Consider the following 25,757-nt stretch of genomic DNA (forward strand, 5'->3'; position numbering starts at 1 on the left):
GGTGAGCCTGGTCCCAATTTGGATTGGGACTATGGCATGTAGGGAGAAGGAGTTTAAGCGTTTTTACCTGCAACACTTCACTAACTTGAATTTGTCCCAAAGACTTGCTGTTTGCCCTACTGGGGAAATGGACATATACGCTACATGTACGTTTCATTAGCAAGACAAATAATAGCTCAGAGACCATTTCAGGTTGGGGAAAATGGTTCAGGTAGGGAGGAAGGCTTAAGCCCCTTTTCTCCTTGTGCCACAGATCCTAACCCAATTGAACCCCAGCCTACCTGGGAATTGAGTTCCCAGCATGGAACTCCAGGTGCACATCTGTTGACAATCCACATCTGTCATGTGAACTAGATATTGTCCAGACTCCATACATTTTCTAAACCTAATTTTACAAGATTAAGTGCTACAAACTTATTTTTCTGAAAATCAAATGATTCCTGTACAAATACTAATTTTCTATCTAACTTAGGCTATACCCTAAGTCCGGGACATGTAGACCTTCGCTGCTTTCATCAGAACTGGGTCCCATCTATATACCAGTGATCGTCTTCGTCCTTCTGTGCAGCCCCACATTGGGACTGCGCAGGCGCAGGCCAGCCGCGGAAAAGATTTTTCTAGCTCTAAGAGATGTGAGGGGGACGTTCGGATCCACCGCGCATGCGCGCCGGTGTTCCCGCCAATTTTGAATGCATATATATCCGAACGTCCCCGGCATTCCCTCAGTTCCTTTTTCGCCGCCGTCGAAAAGGTTCTTATTGTCTAGCGTTCGTTTCAAGCGTCTCTTCGGAGTTTTGGATCGTTTCTTCTGCTGGTCGGTATTTTCCCCTTGTCATCTGTCGGGAGATACCGTTCACTATGTCGCAGACATCTTTGTTTAAAAAGTGTCATAAATGCGGCACTAAGATGACCCATTCGGACGGCCATGAGCTCTGCCTCATCTGCCTGGGCGAGGGGCATGTTGTCGAGCGCTGCTCCATTTGTATGTCCTTCACTCCGAAGGCAAGGAGTGATCAGAAGGCCAGGCTCCGTGCCTTCTTGTGGGATGCCAACCTTCTCCCCCCCAAGCCGTCAGGCTCTTCGGGAGATAGGCCGCGCTCCGCCGCTCCGTCACCGGCGCCGTCTCGTAAGTCGCCAGAGCCGCTCCCCTCGGAACCGACGGGGCAACCCGTTCCGGAGGCCCGTCCTGATTCCGGTTCCGGGGATCGTCCTTCGAGCCGGAAGGCCAAGAAGCGTTCCGCGCCCAAGCCGAAGTCCTCCTCCAAGCCTTCGGTTCCGGAGGCTGTTTCGGAGCCCCCGTCCAAGAAGGCCAAGGCGAAGTCGAGGGCCAAGGACCGTGCATTGTCCCCAGCTCCGACTGTGCTGCCTGGTTCTCCGGCCGAACCAGTCCTGATACCCGACGATGTGGTGAGTCTCCACACCCCGTCGCCTCCTTGCACGCCTCCTCCGTCGGTTCCCGAGGAATTTGTGCCGTTTCCGCCTTTCCCGGATCCGTTCCAATCTTTTGAGCGCTCCCTGCCGTCCGCCCCGGCGCCTTCAGAGGCCTCCGTTCCACTGCCGTCTACCTCGTCGGTTCCGATGCCTCTTCGCTGGCCTGCCCCGGTGCCTGCTCCTCTGCCCCCTTGCCAGCCGGTCGCGGGGGTTGGGAACATGACCTCCTGGCAGGATTTTGTGGCGTGGTTCCAGCAGTCGCTGCCCTTCCTGCAACATCCGTCGGTTCCGATGGTCTCCGTTCCGGCTCAGCCAGTCGGGCTCCCAGCACCCGCTCCTCCACCTCCGGGCTTACCTCTGCGACCGCCGGTTCCTGCAACTTATCCGTCGGCCCCGACCGCTCACCGGTCTTCGGTTCCGACGCAAACCTCGCCGGAGTTTTCGGATTCCGAGGATGATGAAGGTCTGGCGTCACCGTCGGAGTGCTCTTCAGACGCGGCCTCGGATCCTTCCCCGGATGACACCGTGGGTGGGCCCCGCTCATCGTCCCCGAATGACGATTACAGGCTATTCTCCGAACAAATGGTGCGGATGGCCGCCGCGCTGGAGATAGACGTCTCCTCCACGACCTCCAAGCCCAAGAGTAAGCTGCTGGAGGCGCTGTATTCCGGGTCCCCCGCGTCGGTGGCGTTTCCCCCTGTGGAGGATTTTGTTGATAACGCTCTCGCGCTCTGGCAGGCGCCGGCGTCCCTGTCCGCGACGGCAAAGAAGGTGGAACGGTACTACCGTTTAAAGCAAGATGATTGCCCGTACCTCTTCAATCACCCGAAACCCTCGTCGATCGTGGCTGAGGAGGGTCAGGCTCGGTTCCGTTCCGGTTCCTCGTCGGCCCCGGCGGACCGGGAAGGCAGGAAGCTGGATGGCGTGGGCAGGAAACTCTACTCATCCGCGTCTCTGGGATTCCGTATTGCCAACTTCCAGGCCATAATGGGATCCTATAATCTATTCCTGTGGAAGAGGCTGTCTTCTTACCTCTCCGACCTCCCGGAGGATCGCCGCCACCTGGTTAAGGCCCTCCAAGCCGAGGCCGTGAAGCTGTCAAAACAGCAAATGACAGCTGGCAAGGACGCCGCCGACTCTGCAGCGCGAGCGATGGCAACTTCGGTGGTCCTGCGTCGGCACGCCTGGCTCCGGTCCACGGCCCTGCCTCCAGAGAAGAAGGCAAAGGTGGAGGACTTCCCGTTCGAGGGGCCCCAGCTCTTCTCGGAGAAGACGGATGAGTCCCTCTCCCTGATGAAGAAGAATCAGCAGACGGCCAAGTCCCTCGGGGTCGCCCCCTCAGCCCAGTCGTCGGGTCCGAGGTATCGCTATGGTCGGTTCCGATCCTACCAGACCCCTTACCAGCCTTACCAGCAGCGTCAAGGGCGCTTCTTCTCGGGCCAGTCCTACGGTCACCGATCCTACTCTGCCCAGCAGCGTCACCCTTCCAGGCGCTCCGGCCGGTCCAAGGGCAGGCAACAGCCCTCTTCGCCCAAGCCTTCGACCTCGGCGCAGAAGCCCTCGGTCTTCTGACTGCGCCTGAACGCTCCCCCGTTGGCCTCCGAGGGTGCTTCCTCTGCTGCCCAGTTTCTGGACAGGCTTCGACCTTTTTTGCCCTGTTGGCAACGTGTTACTTCTGACGCTTGGGTCCTGTCCATTGTGGCCCATGGTTACAAGTTAATGTTTACGGATGCACCCCCTCTCTCTCTCCCTCCCCGTTGTTCTCCATGTTGTGATGTTGTGTTACACAATAATGTTATGGAGTTGGTTACCAAAGGTGCTGTCCGGGTGGTCAATGTCTCTACTTCCCCATGGGGATTTTACTCCAGATACTTCCTTGTGGATAAAAAAGGTGGAGGTTCCCGGCCCATCTTAGACCTTCGAGGCCTCAATGGTTATTTGAAGGCTGAGAAGTTTCGCATGCTGACCCTGGCGCGAGTCATGGAACTCCTGGAAGTGGGCGTCTGGCTGGCCATTCTAGACCTGAAGGATGCCTACTTCCACATTTCTATATTTGAGGGCCACAGGAAATACCTGCGGTTTGTGTATGGGGATTCTGTGTATGAATATACAGTGTTGCCCTTCGGGCTAGCCTCTGCACCCAGAGTCTTCACAAAGTGCATGGCCACCGTAGTGGCATACCTGCGGTCCCAGGGTTGCTTTATCTACCCGTACTTGGATGACTGGCTCCTGGTGGGACCCTCGCCTGACTCTCTCCAGGCCCATATTGCCCTCACTTTGTCCGTGCTGGCTAGGCTGGGCTTGGTGGTTAATGGGGATAAGTCTATCCTGACCCCAGGCATGGCCATTAGGTTTATTGGGGTCCATTTCAATTCCCTGCTGGGTAGAGCCTACCTGCCCCCTGACCGGTTGGCCAGGCTTTCCGCTTTGGCACGGCATTTTATGCATTGCCGGTATCAGACTGCCCTTTTGGTTCAGACTCTGTTGGGCCTTATGGCCTCCACCACAGGGGTGGTTTTCTTTGCGCGCCTGCGTATGAGGCCTCTGCAAAACTGGTTTGTCCGGAGGTACAACCCCCTCACCATGGGTCAGCACCAGAGGTTTTCCATCCCCAGGGTGGTGCTGCGCTCTCTGGCCTGGTGGACTGTCCCTGGGAACCTGTCTGAAGGTTGTCCTTTCGGCCCCTTCCTAGCCGAGGTCACGGTTTATACCGATGCCTCCAACTTGGGATGGGGGGGGCGCTGTGGACAGCTTTCGGCTCAGGGCATCTGGTCCCCATCTGAGGCATCCATGCATATCAACCTTCTTGAGCTTAGGGCGATCCGTTACTCCCTCGCTTCTTTTGCAGATGCCATTCGGAACAGGAGGGTTCAGGTCCTGTCGGACAATACCACGGCCTGCTACTACCTCAACAAGCAGGGAGGGACGGTCTCGCTCAAGCTCTGCAAGGAGGCAACAACTCTATGGAATTGGGCCATGGTCAACAACGTCCTTCCCAGAGCCGTGCACATTGCCGGGGATCTCAACACCTCGGCGGATGCGCTGAGCAGGGTGTTTCTGCCTCAGCACGAGTGGTCCCTAAACAGGGTTTACCTCGACCAGGTTTTCCGCACATGGGGCACGCCGTTGGTCGACCTCTTCGCCACTGCCCGCAACAAACAGGCCCCGCTGTTCTGCTCCCGGGCCGGCATTGGCCGCCACTCCCTAGGGGATGCCTTCCAAATACCTTGGTCCCCAGGGCTCTTTTATGCCTTCCCGCCCTTTCCGCTCCTGTACAAGGTTCTTTCCAGGGTCAGGGCCTACCGAACCCGCTGTATCCTCGTTGCCCCTCGGTGGCCTCGCCAGGATTGGTTCCCCCTTTTGCTCTCCCTGTCCCAGGGGCGATGCCTCCCCCTGCCTCACGCCCCGGACCTCTTAACCAGGGACGGGGTGTGGCATCACGATGTGGCTGTACTGAATCTGGCTGCCTGGCTTCTGGGCAACCGGGAATGAACCTCTCTTCTGGGGTGCTTGGGGTGATCTTGAATGCCCGGAAACCGTCCACCAGGTTGTCCTACCAGAGGAAGTGGTCACGTTTTTCCCGGTGGTTGGCCCCAAAGGGGGTTTCTCCCTTTAGTTGCCCGCTCCCTGTCATCCTGGACTACCTCCTGGATCTCTGCTCCCAGGGCCTTGCGTTTTCCAGTATTAAGGTCCACATGGCTGCAATCTCTGCCTTCCATGAGCAGATTGATGGGAAGACAGTTTTTACTCACTGGCTTTCCAAGCAGTTCCTGAAGGGCCTGTTCAAGACCTTCCCTCCTAGGGCCCATCCCATTCCACAATGGAGTCTCTCCCTGGTTCTCTCCCAGCTGATGCTCCAGCCCTTTGAGCCTCTATCTTCTTGTCCCCTGCCTTTGCTCACTCAGAAGGTGGCTTTCCTGGTGGCAATCACGTCCTCTGGGCGTGTTGGGGAGCTGTCTGCCCTGCGGTGTGACCCTCCCTTCCTGCAGTTTTTCCCTGGTACTGTCATGCTCCACACTAGCATGGAGTTTCTGCCCAAGGTAGTCTCAAGATTTCACCTACAGCAAAAGGTGTTCCTCCCCTCCTTTTTTCCAACACCTTCATCCCCAGGGGAATGAGCACTACACACATTGGATGTAAAGCGTGCTTTATTGTTTTATTTGCACCGCACCAAATGTTTCAGGAAGTCTCCTGCCCTGTTTGTATGTTACTCTGGCCCTCGCAAGGGCTCACCTGCTTCTGCCCAGTCCATCTCTCGCTGGATTGTGTCTACGATTAAACTTTGCTATCAGCATGCTGGAGTCCAGTGTCCCTTGTTGGTTACCGCTCATTCCACTCGAGCGCAAGCTGCTTCTGCTGCCTTCCTACGAGGAGTGCCGCTCCGGGACGTCTGCCAAGCTGCGACATGGTCCACTGCAGACACTTTCATCAAGCACTATTCTGTGGATGTGCATGCACGACGTGACTCGGCTGTGGGCACAGCTGTCCTGCAGTCCTTGTTCAAGTAGACACTCACACCCGCCCCCATTGGTGAGATGCTAGTTACTCTCCCAATGTGGGGCTGCACAGAAGGACGAAGACGATAAACAGGGTTTCTCACCTGTAACTGTTGATCGTCGAGTCTCTTCTGTGCAGACACACATTCCCTCCCGCCTGCCCCGCTGTGAGTGCTTGGTTTCTTCCATTGTTTCTCCGGCGGCTCAGGTGAACTGAGGGAATGCCGGGGACGTTCGGATATATATGCATTCAAAATTGGCGGGAACACCGGCGCGCATGCGCGGTGGATCCGAACGTCCCCCTCACATCTCTTAGAGCTAGAAAAATCTTTTCCGCGGCTGGCCTGCGCCTGCGCAGTCCCAATGTGTGTCTGCACAGAAGAGACTCGACGATCAACAGTTACAGGTGAGAAACCCTGTTTATACACCAGCTAACCAGAATTGCTTTGATGTTTCCATAGACTTTTGTCCTCTTCTGAACTCACTCCATTTTCAGCTCTTCTCCAAGCTATCACCACCTATCTCTTTGAGAGAGAGAGAGAGAGAGAGAGAGAGAGAGAGAGAGAGAGAGAGTGCGTGCGTGCATGCGTGCATGCGTGTGTGCGTGCACAGGACTCTACCTGATACTTCTCATCGTTGCTGGAAGTTTACTTCAATCAAAGCTAGCTCAAATCATCCTTCTAAGAGGTAACTGGTTGGAGTACCAGACCTTGGGCAGAAGAATGATTATAGCTGCCTCAGAAATCTTTCCTACCCTGGATTTTTGTGCTGTCCTTCTATAGGTGTCTCATACCTTGCCCTGGGAGGGGCGGGGGAGCAACCTCCAAACCACCAGAGATTAGGGGGAAAACACAGAGAAATATATGAGACATTAATTTAGCTACTAAGAAATGGTCAAGATGGCTGAAGTATGAGGAGAAACTAGGCCACAGCCTTAATTAAATTCAAAGGAGGCAGATATAAGCACTTTACAGTAGCACACACAGGATTAATTCATTTTTAGGGATGTGCGTTTCGGCATTCAGAATGCCGAAAGAATGCCGAAACAAAAGTGTTTCGGCTTCTTTCGGGGAATGCCGAAACGTTTCGGGGAATGCCGAAACGTTTCGGGTAGCCGAAAGAAAAAAGCCGAAACGTTTCGGGATTCTTTCGGCTTTCTTTCAGCTTTTCTATGGGAAAATGCCTCCGTCTTCCAGGACGTCTGGAGGAGGCATTTTCCCACCGAATAAGCCCAAAATTGGTGGGGACCTTCCTCTAGCCCTTCTCTAACAACCACCCAAGTTTCAGGCAGATTGGACTTTGGGGGGCCATGTTATGGCCCCCCAAAGCAGGTCCCCCCATCCTCCCATAAGAAAGCGAAGGAGCAGCATATTGTTAGCATGCTGCTGCTGATCTTTCTTCATTATTTCCTATGGGGAAAAAATGAAGAGGCAGGCTTCCTTTGCCAGGGGTGGCATTTTGCATGCAAAATGCCCCCCAGCCCTCAGGGGCCCTTCTCCCACCCCTCCTCCCACCCCCCACCAAGGCTCAGCCTGCTTCCACTTGGGGGGGCCATTTCATGGCCTCCCCAAGTAGGTGCTCTAATCTCTACCACTGACAGCTGGGGGAGGCTTGTGTTGCCAGGGGTGGCATTTTGCATGCAAAATGCCCCCCAACCCTCTGGGGCCCTTCTCCCACCCCTCCTCCCACCCCCCACCAAGGCTCAGCCTGCTCCCACTTGGGGGGGGGCATTTCATGGCCTCCCCAAGTAGGTGCTCTGCTCTCATCTCTACCACTGACAGCTGGGGGAGGCTTGTGTTGCCAGGGGTGGCATTTTGCATGCAAAATGCCCCCCAGCCCTCTGGGGCCCTTCTCCCACCCTTCCTCCCACCCCCCACCAAGGTTCAGACTGCTCCCACTTGGGGGGGCCATTTCATGGCCTCCCCAAGTAGGTCCTCTCAGCCCCTAAAGTCCACCCCTTACAGCCCCACACAAACCCAATTCCCCCCCAGCTGCCACACACAGACCCAAATCCCCACATTAGCCCCTCACAGACCCAAATCCACCCCCACCTGCCCCACACCCATAACCCCAGGAACAGGCTGGCAAAGGCCAGCCCTCTCCCTTTGTTCCCTATGCTGGGAACTTCTAAACTCTCTTTCCCTGGGCAATTCTGCACAGCCCAGGGGTGCCACAATGGTGGGCACACTTCTGAGTGCCAGCTGGTCCCTGTGAAAGAGCACCTGAACCACAGACACCCTCCCTCAAATTCCCCCACCACCTACAGAGATGGCTGGCCAGCCAGCCCCATTGTTCCCTATGATGGGAACCAACTGCACAACAAAGAATAAAACAAGAACAACACAAAATAAAGTTTTAAAAAAATTATTTTCTCCCTTCCAAAGTACAAGTAGGCAAAGCATTATGACACATTACACCAGCAGTCCCCCACACAGAAAAATTAAAACAAAACTCACTTAACATCAGAGAATCACAAAGCATGATTCCTGTCAAAAACACTTTATTTCTTGAACAGCTTTAGGTTACACAGCAGGGGGGAACACCAAAGGGCATGGCAGCACTATCTTACACAAAAATAACACAACTCACTTAACATCAGAGAATCACAAAGCACAATTCCTGTTAAAAACACTTTATTTCTTGAACAGCTTTAGGTTACACAGCAGGGGGGAACACCAAAGGGCATGGCAGCACTATCTTACACAAAAATAACACAACTCACTTAACATCAGAGAATCACAAAAACACAATTCCTGTCAAAAACACTTTATTTCTTGAACAGCTTTAGGTTACACAGTAGGAGGGCACAACAGGGCATGATAGCAATGTACTGCAAAAAATAATACAACCCACTTCACCGTTTTTGACAGCAATTGTGTTTGTGTGATTCTCTGATGTGAAGTGAGTTGTGTTATTTTTGTGTAGTACACTGCTTTCCTGCTCTGTGGTGCCTTCCTAAAGCAGTTACAGAAATAAAGTGCTTTTGACAGCAATTTTTTGGGGTGATTCTTTAATGTGAAGCGAGTTGTGTTATTTTTGTGTAAGATAGTGCTGCCATGCCCTTTGGTGTTCCCCCCTGCTGTGTAACCTAAAGCTGTTCAAGAAATAAAGTGTTTTTGACAGGAATCATGCTTTGTGATTCTCTGATGTTAAGTGAGTTTTGTTTTAATTTTTCTGTGTGGGGGACTGCTGGTGTAATGTGTCATAATGCTTTGCCTACTTGTACTTTGGAAGGGAGAATATAATTTTTTTAAAACTTTATTTTGTGTTGTTCTTGTTTTATTCTTTGTTGTGCAGTTGGTTCCCATCATAGGGAACAATGGGGCTGGCTGGCCAGCCATCTCTGTAGGTGGTGGGGGAATTTGAGGGAGGGTGTCTGTGGTTCAGGTGCTCTTTCACAGGGACCAGCTGGCACTCAGAAGTGTGCCCACCATTGTGGCACCCCTGGGCTGTGCAGAATTGCCCAGGGAAAGAGAGTTTAGAAGTTCCCAGCATAGGGAACAAAGGGAGAGGGCTGGCCTTTGCCAGCCTGTTCCTGGGGTTATGGGTGTAGGGCAGGTGGGGGTGGATTTGGGTCTGTGAGGGGCTAATGTGGGGATTTGGGTCTGTGTGTGGCAGCTGGGGGGGGGAATTGGGTTTGTGTGGGGCTGTAAGGGGTGGACTTTAGGGGCTGAGAGGACCTACTTGGGGAAGCCATGAAATGGCCCCCCCAAGTGGGAGCAGTCTGAGCCTTGGTGGGGGGTGGGAGGAAGGGTGGGAGAAGGGCCCCAGAGGGCTGGGGGGCATTTTGCATGCAAAATGCCACCCCTGGCAACACAAGCCTCCCCCAGCTGTCAGTGGTAGAGATGAGAGCAGAGCATCTACTTGGGGAGGCCATGAAATGCCCCCCCAAGTGGGAGCCGGCTGAGCCTTGGTGGGAGGTGGGAGGAGGGGTGGGAGAAGGGCCCCAGAGGGTTGGGGGGCATTTTGCATGCAAAATGCCACCCCTGGCAACACAAGCCTCCCCCAGCTGTCAGTGGTAGAGATTAGAGCACCTACTTGGGGAGGCCATGAAATGGCCCCCCCAAGTGGGAGCAGGCTGAGCCTTGGTGGGGGGTGGGAGGAGGGGTGGGAGAAGGGCCCCTGAGGGCTGGGGGGCATTTTGCATGCAAAATGCCACCCCTGGCAAAGGAAGCCTGCCTCTTCATTTTTTCCCCATAGGAAATAATGAAGAAAGATCAGCAGCAGCATGCTAACAATATGCTGCTCCTTCGCTTTCTTATGGGAGGATGGGGGGACCTGCTTTGGGGGGCCATAACATGGCCCCCCAAAGTCCAATCTGTCTGAAACTTGGGTGGTTGTTAGAGAAGGGTTAGAGGAAGGTCCCCACCAATTATGGGCTTATTCGGTGGGAAAATGCCTCCTCCAGGCGTCCTGAAAGACGGAGGCATTTTCCCCAAAAAAACCCCCGAAAGAATGCCGAAATAATGCCGAAAGAATCCCGAATCCCGAATCCCGAAAGAGATTCTTGTTTCGGCTTTCGGCTTTAACGGTAGAGAATCTTGTTTCGGGTAATCCCGAAACAAGAAAGCCGAAAGTTTTTTCCTTGCACACCCCTATTCATTTTGTATTGCTCTTTCTCTGGCTTGCATGTTTGTAGACTCTGAAATAAGCATTTTTCTCCAGAGTGATTTCAAAAGAAATCAATACGGTATTCACTTGTCAGCACCACACAGGCTGGTTGAGAAGCCAGATAAGGCCATGCCAAATAAAAGCAGGTACAAATGTACAGATGTGGTAATGGAGCTTTGAAGCCTTCCTGCGGTGCTTGCATCTTTCTTTTTAACATCAAGTAATACTCGGGCATTTGGTAACCTGACTGATAGTTTCTTGGAAAAACAATACTTTATGCCTTGTAAGAAAGGCTATTTTAAAACCTCACCTAACAAAAATAATGTATTAAAAGTATATTAGTTTGTTTTATTAATACTGCTTACAGCTGCAGGCTGTGCTATCGCCCAAAATGTGCTGAGGTATAGTCTTAGGAAATCAAATCATTGCTTCTTGTCTCCTTGTTATTTTTGTTTTATTTTGCAAATAGAACAAAGCTACTTAATTTGTGTCTATTTCGCTCTCTCTCCCTCCTGATAATCTTTAATTGTTAAATATATTTCTGGGTAATAGTAAATCTAATTGTTTTTAAATGAGTGACTGTGGAGTTTTCATTCTAAACAAATATCTTGTAGGCTGTTGCAGATCCAACACGCCACATTGAAACTATGGAGATTTCAAATCTTTAAGTTAAGCAGGGACCCTGGCTAGTCCTTATCCTACAGTAAATGTACTGTCAAGTCTGATGGGGAAATTTATGCTCCAGAAGCTTTGGGTCTGTGAGGAACTGTGGGACCCAGAGCATGCCGTAGGAGCCAGCATGGGGTAGTGGCTCGAGTGTCAGACTAGGATCTGGGAGATCCAGGTTCAAATCCCCACTCTGCATGGAAGCTTGCTGGGTGACCTTGGGCCAGTTACACTCAGCCTAAACTACCTCACAGGGTTGTTGTAAGGATACACTGGAAGGGAGAAGAATGAGATAACCTACCTTGGGTGCCTATTAGGGAGAAAGGCAGGGTATAAATAAATGAATAGGCCTGATTATGACTGTACTAGCTCTGTGACATAGACTGGTGACCGCCAAATGACAGTGCTGAGTGCTGCCTCCTGGTATATTTTTTCCTGGCTCCTAGTGCTCTACTAAATTTTAATCATAGTATTAAAAAGAGTTTTGATAGTTTCACTTCTAAGAAAAAATTTGTTTTCAAGTTATAAGAAATAGAAACAGTCCACATTTTACAATGTAGTCCTAAGCAGAGTTATACCTTTTAAATCCATTGATGCTGATGGGCTTACAAGGATGTAACTCTATTTAGGCACTGCTAATGTTGCATTGCTGGTTTTGATAGTATATGTTAGATCTAAATTAGCATACATAGCTGAATGTAGGGAGTTCCAGCAAAATATATTTTTTGGTTTCTGGACCACTGTCTGGAGAATATAGGAATAAGCAAGTTAGCCTCTACTGGTAAGCATGTTATTAAAGTTTAGCCTTAGTAGAGTTATTTGTTTAATAACAACAACAACATTTGATTTATATACCACCCTTCAGGACAACTTGATGCCCACTCAGAGTGGTTTACAAAGTAGGTCATTATTATCCCCACAACAATCACCCTGTGAGGTGGGTGGGGCTGAGAGAGCTCTGGAAGAGCTATGACTGATCCAAGGTCACCCAGCTGGCTTCAAGTGGAGGAGTGGGGAATCAAACCCAGCTCTCCAGATTAGAGTCCCGCACTCTTAACCACTACACCAAACTGGCTCTCAAGTGGCAAATGTTATTTCAAGCGGCAAAAGTTATTTGCTGTTGTATTCTAAAAATTTTCTGGTTTGACAAATCAGTTTTCAGGATGGAGTTCCAATGATGTACCAAGCTGACACTACAAGCTATTGCAGTTGATACTGATAGCTTGCTGATGTTGCAAGCCAATGTTTTGTCCTGATTGGAGAGTTGTCCTGGAACATTGTGGTGTTAAGGCAGTGCTGGACAGTGCCCCATGCTAGAAATAGCTCTGGAAAATACATCGTGGCATTGTTTTATCACATTGGTACACAATATAGAAATAGATTAAAACAGCATATGGAATGGATGAGACAGGAGAGCTCTTTCTCATTTTGAACATAACAAGGTTTTAATACTTTATATCTATATTAGAGCTCTGACTTGGATAGCCCAGTCTTGTCTAACCTTGGAAGCTAAGCAAGGTTTACCCTAATAAGTACTTGGATGGGCGACCACCAGGGAAGTCTACGGTTGGTACTCAAAGGTAGGCAATGGCAAACCATTTGTGAACATCTCTTCCCTTGAAAACTCTACGGGATCAACATAAGTTGGCTGCAACTTGACGGCACCCCCCCGCTCCCCCCCCCCCCCGTATTAGAACCAGCATTCAGCATAACAGGACACATGGACAATTCCTAGCCGTTCCACCAGTCTGATTCCAATCCATCATCTTTCTGCAGTGATACCAGAGATCATATTAACCTCATTTAACTTTCTGTGAAACAAAACGAAAGAAGTTTGCACAAGCTCTTACCTACCAAACATGACACAGAAACCTATCATTTTACCAAGTCCTGGCATCATCTGCTGCACTTTGGAATCTATGGATATCATTGTGAGAGTGTTATAACTGGTTTGGTGTTTTTCTGTAGGTAGAAATCCTCGATTGGAAGACAAAACAGCAGCTATGCTTTCTTGAGAAGGTAAATTACATAGTTGCTTTTTTACGCATTTCTGTATCACTTCTGAAGTATTCAAAGTGCTTTCTTACATTATCTTAATAAGAATAACCTTGTGATGTGGGACAGTATCATTATTATTTATTATTTATATTATATTATTTATATTATTATTACATTACATTAATATTATTTATTACATTAACGTTATTTTGTGGGTAGGATGGCTAACCTGATATTTCCCTGTATTATAGAACTATTTGGACTCAATCAGGTTGAAAGCCCTCTTTGAATGTCTGCATTCCAACTGAAAATATGTTTGTGCCCTAGGTTGAGCCACATGCCACAATAAGTGATATCAGACTGATGTTCCATAAATTATGTAAGTGAACCTACTTTCAGAGAATGAATATATATATATGTTTAAAAATATTCAAAAATAATAGTGATGCACTGAGTATGTGCAAAATGTACAAATTATGGTTGTATTTACACAAAGGCATAAATTTAACTATCTCATTACTGAACTTAAAATAATGGGGCCATTAGTTACGATGGGTGGTACACCTAGCTTTCATGACCAGGTCTTCGTTCAATGATCCCTGCAGCTGTTTGGTGGCGCACATGCCATTTATATTTTAAAGAGCTGTTATTTTCAGGTGGGGGTAGACCTGGCCTGCTGAGTTTGGAGGCCAGATCTTCCCATAGACGATAATGGCTCTTTAAAATTTAAAGGGCACATGTGCCACCCAACAGCTATTTTCTGGGAGCTGCCTCATCCTTGTCCACCCCACTCCTGCACACCCATGAAATGCTCCCAAAATTCCAGGAGATAGTTTATCATTACTCACAAAATTATGGGAGTGTTTGAGTCATTTCTGATATCCTTGAGACAACTTGAAATAACTAATTTAGGGTTTAATTTCAGCTCCACTATATCCAAATGCACACCTCTAGTGTGCTACACTGGGAATCTCCAGGGATGCTAGAGGATCTTCCAGTTCCAGCGGTACATCATACCTGGGTGGGCTTGATTGCCGTTCTGTGCAGTTTCTTGACTGATTTAGAATTTTGCTGTAAATCACTAGGCAATTGAGTGGACTTTTTATTATTTAAAAATTATTATAATTTTAATAGTAATATATTTTTACATTTTTTATATCTCATGCAGATCCTCAGTGGTATCCAGCAAGGCAGTCTATAAGACTTGAACCCCGTAAGTACTAGTACTTACTAGTCAGATATATTGTTGTTGTTTATTCATTCATCATCCATTTTTCTTGTACAATTCAAAATGGAATAAATACTAGTCCCTGGGTATAAACACAAATCTCCAGGGTTTTTTTCCACCAGCCATTTGCCTGGAATTATCACCACTATTGTTTTCACCATTCATTATTATTGTGGAGAATTCAGATGGCATTGCTGCCAAGCCATTGCAGTCTAGTGTTATCTTTCCATCCTTTTTCAGACTTGGTGTCAGGATTGGAAGGGAGGGCTTCTTCCTTCATCTCTCAATCCCTAGTTTTTCCTGGTAGTGCCACCACTACCCCAACTAACCAAGCATGTCCTTTGCACCAGCTGTTGGGAAACTGTTGCATCTCTGAGCATGTGCAGAGCTCTAGCAAGTGACTGATCAGAAGGCACACAGAGGAGGCTTGACACAGCTTGTCTTAACCAAGAAAGGTCTTTATTGAACTATAGCAGACTACAGAATATAGAGAACATACAGGATTTAGAAAGTTGCCTTGCACAAGGTTTGCAGCTGTGTAGAACAAAGGAAAAAAACAGGGAATTGCTACTGTCTAACTACCATGTTGAGAGTTCCCATGTAGTACCCTGTTGGGATGGGTGTCCGGTGCTTGAGAGAGGGAAGCAAGCCCACCATTCATATCCTCTGTCTTCTACTCCCAGAATGTCACCAGATCGGCACATGCTACATGGTCTTTTGTAACCTCTCTTCCCAAACAGGGTAGGGGAAACAAGTTTCCTGAATCCAGCCTCTCTCCCAGCTGCCATGGCTAGCAGGCTCTCATGTCATGTCTTCCTTGCCTCTCTGTTTTTTTTATGGTACCAAAACATTTGAACCACATACAATTATTTATCCCAGGTTGTCAGTTGACAAACATCTCCCAGAAGGTGACTGGCTGAGCAAATGGTTTTATGGCCCTGCCCCCTCTCCTTCCTGTTCTGTTCCCCAGTGCTGGATTTGAAAAGGTGACTCACTGGCCAGTTTAATATGCTTGATCACAACACTAGGTTCATGGTAACATGCTTTATTTTGAATGGAATGGCGGTAGACTGTCCATTGTGGACTGATAAAATGGTGCACCAGTCCAAGAGGAGCAGTCAGGTTGATGGTGTAATTGCAGTGGTGTGGTTGCACTGCCATTTTAAAATATCCTGCAATGCAGCACCTTCCCTTTATTGTTTTTTATGCAGCATGATATTGCAAAGAGGGAAAATGTTTAATTAAAGGGCCTTGTGGAATTTTTAAATTATTGTTTGTGGTTCTCTCCATTTGCAATATGGAAACTGAGCAACTGATAGATGAATAAATGTTAAGAATAAAGAATAAATGTTAAAGATTGCATAGTGGAAATGAGTTCAATAAATTATTAATTAAAGCTTAATCTCTATAATGATGGAAGGCAAGTAAAAGCATGAATTAGTAGGTTTGTTGGGGGTTTTGTTTGTAAATGATGCATTTTTGTTATTTTAATTAGTGTTTGTTATTTTAATTGTGTGTAGCTGTATGACAGTGAGGTTGATAGCAGATGATTGGATCATAACACGAAAAAGATCAGGAAAATGATTAGGCCACTTGTACTAATGATGGGAGTAGGGGACCATAAGCTTTTGGGTGGTGGTATTTTTTCACTAGTAAACATGGATCTTTAATTTATTTTCTGTTCCATTGTTGCACGGTAGTGAAATAGTATGATTGAGCAATTTAAAAAATGGTGCAATCTTAAAGCAGAAATGAGGTTAAGAAATGATTAAATGATCAATAGCAATTCAATTCTGTTGCAACAAACAGACATAAGTCTATTTAGGATAAATAACATTTTACAAAACTAACTTTTATTCCAGCATAAAGCTTGTATCTTCAGATGCATTATCTTTAGGATCCTGCAGTTTGGGAGGTATTGCCTTGCAGGATTTTAATATGGATTTAGTGGCACTATATTGGGCATGAACCACAACAATACTTCCACCTTATTGTGGAAGTATATGTGAGGTTCCACAACATACAGTCCTTCAGTACTGCAGGAGAACACTTTTGTGGAAGCAGCTACATTCAGCAATTATAAATACAGAACTATGAGTGTTAAACACAGAGCATGTTAAAAACTCTCTCACAGGAGTATATAAAACTGCCTAATACAGAGTTAGGTTATTTATCTGCCTAGCGCAGTGTTAGCTGCTCTAGCTGGCAGTAGCCCTCCTTGCTGTTAAGGAAAAAGGGGACCTTTTCCATGCCCAACACCTGAAATCTTTTTATCAAGAGATACTGGGACAGGTTAAACCTGTGACTGCCTGCCTGCGAGGTATGTGCTCTGTGTCTAATCTGCGGAGCCACTCAAAGAAGACCAAGCTATAACTCAGCACCTATTGACAGAGTGGATGCTGTTGGCCAAAGCAGATAATAATGACTGATAATTATGACTGGTAAATAGGGCATGCAAATGGAGAATTCTTTTTCGTGCCAAATGAGAATGGTGATACTGTTTAAATGGTGGTAGTGGAAATTTCCGGTCTTGAGCCTTAGCAAATCACAAATTCAACACCCTCTGAAGCTGGCCCTATATAGGGAACTGGGAAAAGAGTTAAATACTCCTCCAAGTGGATACAGAGTTAAATTTAACTAGAAGATTTATTTCAAGACAGGGTTTACTAACACAAGAGTATCAAAACCACTGGCAATGTGTGTACGAAAATCCATGTTTTGATTAGGAGTTACGTGTTTCAGTTCTCATCTTCTCATGATAAGCACCACAACTTTTCCTCTCTTCTTCACAGAAGGTAAATCATTGCGAGATGAAGAAAGCCTTCAACTACTCCTTGTTGGCACAACTGCCACATTATATTTTAAAGATTTAGGACCTCAAATAGGATGGACTATGGTAAGTGTCACAGGCTGAGACATTTAATTAATAAATGTGTCACTTTGATTTAATCCTTGCACGACTGTCTTTTTTCACATTGCTGTGAGATTCCCTCGTGCTTCCTGTTTTTCCCACCGAAACCAACAGTAACCCTTTTTGGGGGGGAGGGGTTGGTTAGTTGATCTAAGATTACAACTACAAGGGTAAAAAAAATATCATTGACTCACAAACTTGGCAGGCAAATACATTGCAAGGCAGCAGTGGTTGCTCAGCAACATGAAGAAACAGGCCTAGTAGAAGCAGTGATTTTTAGGAATACAACAAAAATCAAAGGCAGGGAGGAAATGCCATCCTTCTGAATTAAGGCAAGAGAACCCAAGGAAATTCCGCTTGCCTGAGCCACTCCTGTGGAACCGGAGCTTTCGTAACTGGAACAAGGTCTTTTTCTTGGCAAAGCTTGGGAAATATTTCCTAGTCCAAAGATGCAGCAATATGAAACGTTTGCATTGTGAATTTCTGCCTGTTTTGCAGCTATTAAAGGCAAAAATGTAATGCCAGGAAAAGGTAGGAATAGCAAGCCTACTAATTTGATTGGGTAAGAAGTAATATTTACTGAGTATTATGCAGTTCTTCTGCGGTGAGACAAGCAAACTCAAGATTGTAGAATTCTATCCTTCCATGTTTAGAGTTTCTAGCTACAGTCCTATATGCAATCCATAAAATATGTAAATCATAAAGATGTAATTACTGCTTAAACTACAGAAATTTTCCATAGGAAAGCAGCAGCTGGATTCTGTCTGATGATAGTCAAATACTTGAGGAGTCGTTTAGGAACTTCTCAAGCTGGAACTTCTGAAGTAGTAAGCAAAATTAATTACGTAAGATCCTCTTATTCCAGCACTTTGCTTTTTAGACACCTCTTCAGTGTAAGGAGTTACTAAAGCGAGAATTATGCTGAGCCCTTTGCATAAGCAGTAGTTCACTCTAAGTTTGGCTGCTGTGTGTAAGAGATGTGCCTTTGACTCCTCTTTTCACCCTCATGCAGCTTTATACATAGAGTGAGGGGGCTTCTAGCCAAAATTTTTATTGTATTTATTTATTTATTTTATTTATACCCCACTTTCTCCCTGGGGGGGGGGGTCCCAAATTGGCTTACATCATTCTCCACCCCACCATTTTATCCACCCAATAACCCTGTGAGGTGAGAGTGTGTGGACTGGCCAAGCAAACTTCCATAGCAGCGCCGGGATTTTTTTACTTTTTCTTTGAGTCTTGTGGCCGATACTGTGCATGCAGTCAGCACTGTGGGTTGTGTGTAGTGCCAGGGTTGAAATAATACTAAAAGCCTAAGATACACGACACCTGCAGAAGTACAGAGAAAATGTCACAGCATAAGCTGTGCACAGGAAATAGTTGTGATCTGTAGGTGGTGTTATCACTTCTTTAATGCTTAGGAATGTCTCAGAATAATGTGGAATTCGTATCATGAAAGTTGAAACAAGCAATAGCTTTAAAATAAATTATTCAAGTTATCATGTTCAACAGAATTCATGCATTGAGGTTTTTGCCCCAACTGTTCATGAAATGCCTGATGCTTCCAGTTCCCGTATGCTGCCTGACGCTCACAGGTGCTGGTTTCTGTTGAATTGTCTTTCCTTTGTCCCTCCCCCATGTTGCCATGCACTGAGAGGTGGATGGAAAGTGGTGATGTATGGAGATTTTGACATAGCAAGTACTTAATCAATATCCATATTGATTAAGGAAATAGCATATATTGCTGGTACACAGAGATCAGCCATGACTTGCCTCTGGTTTAGTTCTTCCTTTGCTGACATGCAGTAGAGCTGAGAATGACAGTGAAGGGCTTCTAATAAGCTTTTTTCTCTTTTGCAGGTATTTTTGATAGAATATACAGGTCCGTTGTTCATCTATTTTGTGTTTTATTTCCGCATGCCTTTTATCTATGGCCTGGATGACAGGTTTACCTCGAGCCGGCATCCAGTAGTTAAGTAAGTCGTATTTCAAGGCTAGAGGAGTTAATTCTTGGGTTTTATAACTTTCTTCCAAATGTCTTGCTGTATTTGTCTCTTTAGCTTTCTGAAATGCTTTTATCTTGCTGTTTCTAGCTTGGCATGTATCTGCCATTCTTTCCACTACATCAAAAGGTTGATTGAAACAATATTTGTTCATCGGTTCTCCCATGGGACTATGCCACTGAGGAGTATTGTTAAGGTAAATTGTCACAAAATCTACTTGCAGCCCTTGTATAAAATTCAATCTGGCCACTCCTCACAGCCCCACACTAGTCACATGTTTGGTGCAGTTTTTAGGGCAAGGTACCTCCACTCATACTGCAAACCTCTAACACCGCACTTTTTAGCACCTCAGCACTCTAATTTCTTCTGTATTTTTTCATTACTACTACAATGTGTGATGCCTCTGTGTCCACTTAGCACACTTAGAATGTAATGACATTATGACCCAAATAACTGTCTAAATATTATGACAAGAGGAGGAAGAACTTGGGGCTGCCATTTTCAGCAGCAGCTCTGTGTCAAGTCTAGTTCTCGTCTGTTCATGCTGCTGGATCAAAACCATGTTCCTCAGGGTCATCCCCAAAGGCCATAGTTGTACCCAGTGCTACAAATCTAGTCCATTTTTATCTTGCCTTTCCTCCATGGATCTCAGAGTGGTGTACAAGAAACTTCCATCAACCTGCCTCCTCCTCTGCATTTCGCCATATTTGTTTATACCCTCAGACACATGCTACATGGGTGCTCTGTCTCCTTCTTTCTGGCCTTTTGCGCTCTTCTATAGAGATGGGCACAAACAGGAAAAAAACCGAACACGGTGTTCATTGTTCGTTGCCATCCATGAACAGGGAAACACGAACAACCACAAACATGACCCTGTTCACGAACATGTTCGTGGTTGGCTGTTCGTGGGAGGGAGAGGGGAGACTTGGAAGGGAAGAATGTTCCCTGCACCATTTGCAAATGACGTTGGGAACCACCTTCCCTTCAAAATCTCCCTCCTTCCAGCCGGCTGGAGGGGGGGAGACTTGGAAGGGAAGAAATGGCGTGGGGAACCTCCTTCAAAGTCTCCCTCCTTCCAGCTGGCTAGAGGGAAGAGGGGAGACTCTGAAGGTAAGAAGGTTCCCCATGCCGCTTGCAAATGGTGTGGGGAACCTCCTCCTTGTCAAAGTCTCCCTCCTTCCAGCCGGCTGGAGGGAGCGGGGGAGACTTTGTCAGGAAACCCCTGACAAGTGGCTGAGTCGGGGGTGAAGTGCCCCTCTCCCTGCTGCTGTGCAGCAGCAGGGAGAAGGGCATTTCACCCTGGCCTGCTTCACTCAGCCACTTGTCAGGGGTGTCCATGACAAGCAGCTGAGTGGGGGATTTAAATGTTCCTCTTCCTGCGCTGCGCAACAGCTGAATAGAAATTTCCTGCCTCCCCCTCCCACTGCAGTCCACTGATCCTTGTGGTGCTTCCCTTGGGGGGATAGGAGACCCAGAAGAAGGACATAAGGGGGGGAAGTGGTCTGCAGTGTCAATGGAGAATTGGTGGAAATTTGCCAGTTTAGTCTGGATCCAACCCATTATGTATTATAGATATCATTAGCAATTCCTATTATATGAAAAGGGCTTCGTGACAGTGAGTATTTGTTAGTTAATGGAAATTATGCAAAATATATTTAGTTATTACTCTGATTTTTTGCCGCCTTGATTTGTTATGCCTGGCTTGTAAGAACTAAAATTAATAGTCTAATTACCAGCAGTTGAAAAAACTGAATGTGAGAAGGGGCATATGCATTAAACATATGCCTAAATGGGTCTCTGGATTTTTGTGATCTTTTCAACCGTTTTATGAGCAAAAAGTCTCATGGGATGCATATGCAGAGTCCCATCATGCACACAATATTTCTGGATGACAAACATGTGAACCAGTTCTTATATGAAATCACATAGTGTTGCCTTAGGTCTGTCAAGGTCAGTATTGTCTACCCTAACTAGTAGCAGCTTTCCAAGGACTCTTCTTGATTTGATTTATTCGATTTTAGTCCACTCTCCCTGCGAACGGGCTCTCAGCAAAGTAACAATAGTTAAAAGTTAAATTAAAAACATACATAAGTTCATACAATAATAAAACTCTAGATGACAGTCCTCCATATACCAAGCCCCGATGACATTTCAAATGGGCAGGAGGTGGAGAGAATAGCATGATCTCACTGATGGAAACTTGGAGGGGGTCATACCACCCCCCACCACCACCCCAGACAGGAGGCTGGCAGGAAGGCACACCTATACCCCAGCCTCAACCATATGCCTGGTAGAACAACTCTGTTTTGCAAGCCCAACAGAAGGATAGTATGTCTTGGTGGGTGCAGGTTTCTACAGACAGAGAGTTCCATCAGATCGGGGCCAGGACCGAGAAGGCCCTGTCTGTGGTTGAGGCCAGGCAAGCCTACCTGGGGCTAGGAACCACCAGTAGATTTTTACAGGCTGACCGAAGCACCCTCTGGGGCATATATGGTGAGAGACGGTCTTTCCCATCAGCTGCTACCTGATCTATTTAACTCCGAGCTGTTGGGATCTTCTGTATGCAAAGCTGTTGCTATGTTGCCAAACTATGGGCCTACTCCCTTTTAGATTGCATTTATTTATTAATACAGACTGCATAGCGGATACATTTGCAGACCACAGCTTCTCCGTAATCCTGGTAGAGGTGTTGGATCCATTTCTTTGATAGCACTTTAGGTGCTCTTAGTAAGTAGCTGTTCTCATTAAGCGCACATTTAATGACAATGTGCCTGAATAATAAGCTGCTCTGTGGCACCTGGCCCGTTATTGAATTACTTCTATTGATCTCAGATGAAGCAAAGGGTGCTTACTCTAGAAACCTTTGCTGTTCAGCTTTGATTGCATTCTTATAGTAAATCATGTATGTTCCTTAAATATGGCTGTTCACATTAATTACAGCATTTTCCGCTGGACCAGATCCAACTCTTGAGATACTTCCTTTAAAAAGATTTTAAGTCTCTAAAGTACATCAGCAATGATGAGACCATCAGTATTCATAGACAGGGGTAACTCATTTTCCCCCTAGGACATAGGCAAGAAAATAAGCCTCTGTCTTTTTGTAACACACAATTGAAGAGAGGAGTTGTTGCCCAATATATGTTCCATAGATAAGCAAAACAAAAAGAAAACAGACAACCTATTTTTGTAGCTGGGGGTTAGTTACTCGTGGCATGGTCAGTACAAACTTGCCTCTTGTTTTTGTTCTGGGAGAGCTCTGAAAAACCAGTTTGTGAAGGTTTAATAATAATAACAGCAACAAGAATATTTTGTTGTTGTGGATTTTCCAGGCTGTCTAGCCGTGGTCTTGGCATTGTAGTTCCTGATGTTTCGCCAGCAGCTGTGGCTGGCATCTTCAGAGGTGTAGCACCAAAAGAAAGAGATCTCTCAGTGTCACAGTGTGGAGAAGATGTTGGCAGGTAATTTATATCTACTCAGGAAAGTGGGTTTGGGCTGAGTCATCCTATAGGAGTTTCCCAGGGTGTGGAATGCTAATGGAGGGAGGCGTCACTGTATCCTGAGGAGGTTCTTTTGCATATGGATTGGTGCTTGATATGCAAAAGAACCTCCTCAGGATACAGAACCTCCTCCCTCCATTAGCATTCCACACCATGGGAAACTCCTATAGGATGACTCAGCCCAAACCCACTTTCCTGAGTAGATATAAATTACCTGCCAACATCTTCTTCACACTGACACTGAGAGATCTCTTTTGGTGCTACACCTCTGAAGATGCCAGCCACAGCTGCTGGCAAAACGTCAGGAACTACAATGCCAAGACCACGGCTATACAGCCCGGAAAATCCACAACATCCATCGTTCTCCGTTTGTGAAAGCCTTCGACAATATAACAAGAATATTTGTTTTATATACCGCTCTTCAGGACAACTTAATGCCACACTCAGAGCGGTTTACAAAGTGTGTTGTTATTATCCTCACGGTAGTCACCCTGTGAGGTGGGTGGGGCTGAGCGAGCTCTGAAAAGAGGAGTGAGGAATCAAACCTGGTTCTCTGGATTAGAGTCCTGCCACTCAACCACTACACCAAACTGGTTCTGTGTAAACAAGGGGAAAACTGGCTGTGGAGGGCAGAGATTGAGTAGTGACCATAACATCGCCAGTACACTCCCATCCCTTTGTGCAATTTTGCAGCTGGTTTCATAAGTTTTTAAAAATTAATGTTTGTGATTAACATCAATGCATGTAAGTGCATAAATGCCGCATTAAGAACTTGTTTTTAAAAGGCAGCCCATCAGAACCATGGGGGAAGGGACCAGGTTGTAGTTTAAAAATTAACTAATGTGATGTGTGCAGTGAATCATTCCCACCCGAAATGTGATTTTCTTCTCACTTAAAAACATTGCTTATGTCTTTCCTTCCCACCTCCACATTTGTATACTCTGTTTTTTGGCATTATTGGTGCAAAATGTTAACAAGCAATAGATTGAAAAACAGCTGTATCAATCAATAATTGGGTTTTTTTTTGTTTAGTAACAAAATGGCCATCAAAGAGGCAAGGATGGCCCCTGTGTTTCAAGGACCTTAAAAAAGGACAGGAAAGCATAACTTGGCTCTATGTATTCTGCTCACAGAGGCATATTTCACTCTTGCATGCCATTGAATTTCCTGTCAGCGAATGCAAGACCACCCAGTGGAGGATTCTCCAGGAACACCTATGAGTCAAGCTACAAGAGACGAATTTCACGAGAACATGAACTTGAAGGGAGTCGCAATGTTAGCCGGGAAGCTGAGTTTTAAAAGAGTTCAGAAGGTTTTGTCAATTTTCCTTCTCTACAGAGGCAGGGAGATCCATGTCTCTCTAGGAGATCCTCAGAGGGTTTGTTAATTTCCTCTTTGATTCCTAGAGGGGGAGGTAAAATCGAAAAGAGTCCAGTAGCACCTTTAAGACTAACCAACTTTACTGTAGCATAAGCTTTCAAGAATCACAGTTCTCTTCATCAGATGCGTGGAGGGTAAGAAGAAATTGGTCAGATATATAGGTGGAGAGGGGAGGGGGGAGTAGATGCAATCAGTAGCTTCTGATAATGGGATCAGTTGGCTACTGATAATGAAATCAGTTACTTCTGATAATGAGATAACCATTCATAGTCTCTATTCAATCCAAGCCTGACTGAATCAAATTTACGTATGAATTCCAATTCAGCAGCTTCCCCTTGGGTGAAACTGAGGGAGCCTTCTGAAGACAAAGAAGAAATTAACAAACCCTCTGAGCAGGGATCTCCCTGACTCTGTAGAGAGGGGAAATTGACAAAGCCTTCTGATCTTTTAAAACTCAGCTTCCCAGCTAACATTGCGATTTCCTTCATGTGCATGTCCTCGTGTAATTCATCTCTTGTAGCTTGGCTGTCAGTCAGCAGTACTTTGTTCCATTTGTGTAAATGACAGCCATTTACTTTTATGGGAGAAAGTAAAAATGTGTGCTTCGAATAGGGTCTAAGTCTGTCCCTGGCTACCCCTGTTTTCTAGAGTAAGCTGGTTTCTCCAACTGTCTTGCCAACTTACCATGTTTATTTTGTTGCATAGAATTTAATGGGAGCCACTGAGATGTGAGTAAACTCCTATCTGCATAACTTTCTCCTGCATTTAGTTTCTTGGTCACAATAGAATGTAACAGATGATTCCTTGCTATATATGTAAAATAATGGTATTAGTCTTATATACATTATTAATACATATATAACTGCTTTTTTAATAGAACTGTTTCTACTACTGGGGATTTGCTGCCTGGCTTGCTTATTACATCAACCATCCTCTTTACACACCACCCTGTAAGTAGCAAAATAAGTGAACATCATTTAACCATTTCATTTAGAGTGCTAAGTGAGCACTAAATGTGATCTTCACAAATATTTTATTTTGTAGCCTACGGACAAAAACAGGTCACTTTTGCTCTCATCATGTGTCTGGTAAGTAAAATGCTGACTTAAACATATAATATTGCAAGAAATGTCTTTTATTGTATTCACAAGCAAATATTTCTCAGTGGCTTAGGAAATTTAGCTTAATGGCATAGCTTAATGGCTATAGATATGCTTAATGGCATAGATATGAATCAGCTTAATGGCATAGATATGAATCAGCTTAATGGCATAGATATGAATTTTTGCAGGGTTCCAAAAAGTTTGAAAAAGCCTAGGAAGTTTATGTTGTCTGTGTACCTCAGATAAGGAGCTGAATACAGCTGAAAAGGCTGCTGAATGAAACCCTGGATGTTACATAAAGGTCAATCTGCTGAATTCTTATGGGTGTGGCAGTTCCTATGTTTACATGGAGTTCTCACCATTGATTTAGAGAAGGGGGCATATTTATTATTTTGTATTGGAGCATACACTGGATTCAGGTGCCATTCATATT

At 46.3% G+C, this 25,757-nt stretch overlaps 1 protein-coding gene across 1 annotated transcript in view; it reads left to right on the forward strand.

The window, feature by feature from the left end:
• The window catches only part of LOC129330326 (very-long-chain enoyl-CoA reductase-like), a 43,581-nt gene that overhangs the window by 13,179 nt on the left and 4,645 nt on the right, over nt 1–25,757 (forward strand). Inside the window, exons 2-9 of the mRNA XM_054980356.1 lie at nt 13,173–13,223; nt 13,530–13,581; nt 14,371–14,415; nt 17,223–17,326; nt 19,202–19,317; nt 19,435–19,540; nt 25,099–25,171; nt 25,266–25,309. Of these exons, the coding sequence (XP_054836331.1) occupies nt 13,173–13,223; nt 13,530–13,581; nt 14,371–14,415; nt 17,223–17,326; nt 19,202–19,317; nt 19,435–19,540; nt 25,099–25,171; nt 25,266–25,309 (591 nt within the window). The remainder of the gene's footprint in view (nt 1–13,172; nt 13,224–13,529; nt 13,582–14,370; nt 14,416–17,222; nt 17,327–19,201; nt 19,318–19,434; nt 19,541–25,098; nt 25,172–25,265; nt 25,310–25,757) is intronic.

Source organism: Eublepharis macularius, chromosome 5 (assembly GCF_028583425.1).
Source record: "Eublepharis macularius isolate TG4126 chromosome 5, MPM_Emac_v1.0, whole genome shotgun sequence".
In the NCBI taxonomy this organism is placed as follows: Eukaryota; Metazoa; Chordata; class Lepidosauria; order Squamata; family Eublepharidae; genus Eublepharis; species Eublepharis macularius.